Below are 3,795 nucleotides of genomic sequence, written 5' to 3'. Positions count from 1 at the left end.
ATCTTATTTCGGTAACAGGACATTTGCTAGTCAGTGAATACATGTCATCATCAACTCAGGCGTTGACCTTCCAGTTGTGGTAGTCATCAGCTCCACAGTTGTAATAAATGGAGGACTAGAACCCTGATCAAACCTCTAGACTCCACCCTCATCCTCCTCCACCTCCTCCTTCTCCTCCTTCTCCTCCTCCTCCTCCTCATCACCATCATCACCACCACCACCACCATCATCATCATCATCATCATCATCACCGCTACCAATACCACCACCATCCTCATCACCACCACCACCACCACCATCATCATCATCATCACCGCTACCAATACCACCACCATCCTCATCACCACCACCACCATCATCATCACCACCAAAATAATAATAATAATCATCATCATCATCACAATTATCAAAAACAACTCCCCACCAACATCACCATCATCACCACCACATCACCATCATCATCATCACCATCATCATCACCATCATCATCATCATCAACTCACACGTTGATCTCCCAGTCTCGGTAGTCGTCGGCTCCACAGCACTGCAGTCCCATCTGAATCTCGTCCGTGATGAACCTCATGTCTATGTCGTCCTGGTAACGCACCATGGCGGTCAGCATTCCGGAACGCAGCACGTCCACGATGCGCTCCTGTAGACTGTAGGCAATGATGGCCGCCAGCACCTGCCATGCCCAGCCGTAACGATGGTGACCAACAGCGCAGAGAGGATGGTGATGGATGGAAAAAATGAAAAGATAAAAGTGGGTGAAAGAGGTGAAGATGGGAATGGGAAGGGGGTTAAGGTGTGTGTGTCTGTGTGTGTGTGTGTGTCTGTCTGTCTGTCTGTGTGTGTGTGTGTGTGTGTGTGTGTGTGTGTGTGTGTGTGTGTGTGTGTGTGTGTGTGTGTGTGTGTGTGTGTGTGTGTGTGTGTGTGTGTGTGTGGCTGTGGCATTATGTGGTGTATGTGTGTATGTGGGGTTGTGTGGGATAGGTCTGAAAAGTGTGCCTGTATGAAGTGAGGAGATGGATGAGGCTGTAACATCAGGTGTACATACTGTAGTGTGTGTGTGTGTGTGTGCGCGTGCGTGTGCTTGTGCATGTGCATGTGTGTGTTTACACACCTGCGCCGCCACCATGGTGAGCACCAGCGCCGAGAAGATGCGCAGCAGGCAGTAGTTCTCCCGCAGCGCGCCCACGCAGCCCGTCAGGCACAGCAGCGACAGCAGCAGCCCCAGGAGCAGGAACACCAGCATGGGGTCCGTGCCCAGCTGCCCGATGCGCTCCTGGGCAAACGACTCCTTGTTGACGAGCCCCCATATGCCCAGCCCCAGCAGCGCCAGGCCCAGGGCCGTGAACAGGATGTTGCAGGTCAGCAGCACGATCTTCAGGATGTAGTCTGTCAGGGTGTCGGTCCGTCGGAAGAGGGACGGGGTGCTGGTGGCACCTGGGGCCGAGGACTTTTCGACATCGCTGGGCTGCTGCTCGGAGTCAGTGCCCTGGTATGCTGTGGCTGCCGAAGCTTCGCTTGTTTCTCCCTGGATGACATATGTAATGACGGGAGGGGGGGTAGTTAGGAGTTATGTTTAAAGGGCTGATCATTGTTCAGCAACAATTGACACAAACTGTCAAGTTTTGCCAGTTTTCCCATCTTTGTTCTGCGTGCTAAGTCAAGTGACATGAAGTAGTTACCCGCCAAAACGCAGATGGTAGCCTATCTAAGGTTTGTGGACTGTGTAGGTTCACATGCGTTTGTAGCGTAGTCAGGAAATGTTTTGACTCGTGCAAAGCCTCTGCATGGGGGCGTGGTCTTAAGTAGAGGCAGAGTTGACAAGCACAGAGGCTATGAGTACGTTGCAATATGCCACCTTGCCTCCTCCACTTGCTTGTCTCCTCGTATCAGGAAGTAATATGTCATGATGACATCACTGACAACAGCAATATATTTCAATATCTTGCAAAAGCTCAATTGTAGAGTCTTTTTCTCATTTGCAATTGCGATGGTGAATAAAAAACAGTCCCTCAAAAATTGTTGTGACTAAGCTGACAGCTGGGAAACTTTATTGTTTTCTCCACAGAGGAGGGGTCAGAAGGCGGGGCCAGGAAACAAGCACAAGTGGAGGAGGCAAGGTTGCATATTGGAATGCACCCTATGTGTCTGAGCATAAACTGCCCTTAAGGGTCTGGCACTGACAGAGCGCTCCTTTGATGGTCTAACAATAATATATCAATAGTATTGCCTTGCTCTTGGGCCAAGATGTCCAGCAGTGCCTCTGTGTAACGTAATGACCCCATGTGATGCACAGTGAGAGGAATCACCAGGGTTGTGGCCACGCTCTGGCTGTTGTGCTAATGATCGTCTTTAGTGGTTTCGGTCAGGGCGCATGTTTGGTGCCCCGCAGGCCTGGGTTTGAAGCAGGGCGGGGTGACTGCTACATTTGCTCTAAAAACTCTGTAACATCAATGCTATTAGTTGAAATCAAAAAGTATATAGGCCTAGTAATTGTCATAACACAAGTGTTAGATGCAACCCAGAGAGATGCATGGTTAATAATACTACTACTTTCCAAGTCAAGTTATGTATTGCTATAAACTAGTAAAGCCACAGATGGAATGGTGCGCATTAAGAAGCAGTCAACAGTCCAACTACATATCATGCCATCAAGCCTCTTAGTGCACTCGTTCCACTGATCAGTGGAAACGCTTTGCTGTCTGTGGAAATGACAATCTAACTTCTTTTTTTTACAGACATGGACGACTTGGGTTGTTCCAAAGCCCTGGGGCAGGTGTGTCTGGTGCTCTTACTGCCAATAAGATCAGACTGGCTGTTTTCTGGGAAAAAAACTGGACTAATTACATCATAACAACATTGCTCTGACATTGCTAAGAGTATTAAACAGATTAAGACTTGGTCATTACTATTTTTGGTGACAAGCTAACAACGGAATCTCTGCTTGAAAGAATGACTGAATTACATTCAACAACATTTGCAACAAGCAGTATCATTTGTATTGTCCTTTAAAGCAATATGTGATCTGTTAACACCGGTCATCTGGGCTGGCTTGGCCAGTCTGACCCTTACCTTTGGTATGAGTAAACGGGTCTCTCCATCTTGGGCGTTGGCTCCCTGTGACGTGAAGAAAGGGAAGCTCTTCAGCACCTGAAACCGCCTCATCCTCCCAGACTGCTGGGAGAAGGGATTCACTTACAGCCGTCTCTACACTTCCCCAAACGAAAGGAGAAAGAGGAGAGCACAAGTCTTAGGTAGATGGAACGAAGCGGGCAAGAGAAGGAGAGAGGGGGTCGGAGACGTGGGAAGAGAGGGAGAGGGAGGGGGGGGCACAAGAAGTCCATAGAGGAAAGGGAAAGGTTAAGAGAACAAGAATGTGTGTGTGTGTGTGTGTGTGTGTGTGTGTGTGTGTGTGTGTGTGTGTGTGTGTGTGTGTGTGTGTGTGAGAGAGAGAGAGAGAGAGAGAGAGAGAGAGAGAGAGAGAGAGAGAGAGAGAGAGAGAGAGAGAGAGAGAGAGAGAGAGAGAGAGAAAGGCAGAGAAAGGGAGAGAGTGAAAGAACAAACAGATGAAAGAGAGGGTGAAACAGTGTAGTACAGTGCTGCTCTAGACAGGGGCTGTGTGTGTGGTAGCCGTGTGTGTGTGTGTGGGGGGGGGCATCATGTGAGAGTCATAGCCAGGGGATTAGGGAGACATCAGGGCGCCCCCACTCACGCCGACACGCCAGCTTACAGTACAGTAAACTGCAGCTCAACAGGGCCGCTCACAGCTTCATCTGGGCCCAGGAC

The 3,795-nt window shown here is 49.5% G+C and overlaps 1 protein-coding gene across 1 annotated transcript in view; it reads right to left on the bottom strand.

Annotated features, from left to right (window-relative positions):
- Nucleotides 1-3,248, bottom strand: part of tspan10 (tetraspanin 10) — a 5,797-nt gene extending 2,549 nt beyond the window's left edge. Inside the window, exons 1-3 of the mRNA XM_063214238.1 lie at nucleotides 3,082-3,248; nucleotides 1,124-1,537; nucleotides 504-685 (exon numbers count right to left, since the gene is read on the bottom strand). Of these exons, the coding sequence (XP_063070308.1) occupies nucleotides 504-685; nucleotides 1,124-1,537; nucleotides 3,082-3,174 (689 nt within the window). The 5' untranslated portion in view covers nucleotides 3,175-3,248. The remainder of the gene's footprint in view (nucleotides 1-503; nucleotides 686-1,123; nucleotides 1,538-3,081) is intronic.
- Nucleotides 3,249-3,795: the final 547 nt, after the last annotated feature.

The sequence above is a fragment of the Engraulis encrasicolus genome, chromosome 2 (assembly GCF_034702125.1).
Source record: "Engraulis encrasicolus isolate BLACKSEA-1 chromosome 2, IST_EnEncr_1.0, whole genome shotgun sequence".
NCBI classification, from domain to species: Eukaryota; Metazoa; Chordata; class Actinopteri; order Clupeiformes; family Engraulidae; genus Engraulis; species Engraulis encrasicolus.
This window is presented reverse-complemented; position numbering and strand designations above follow the sequence as displayed.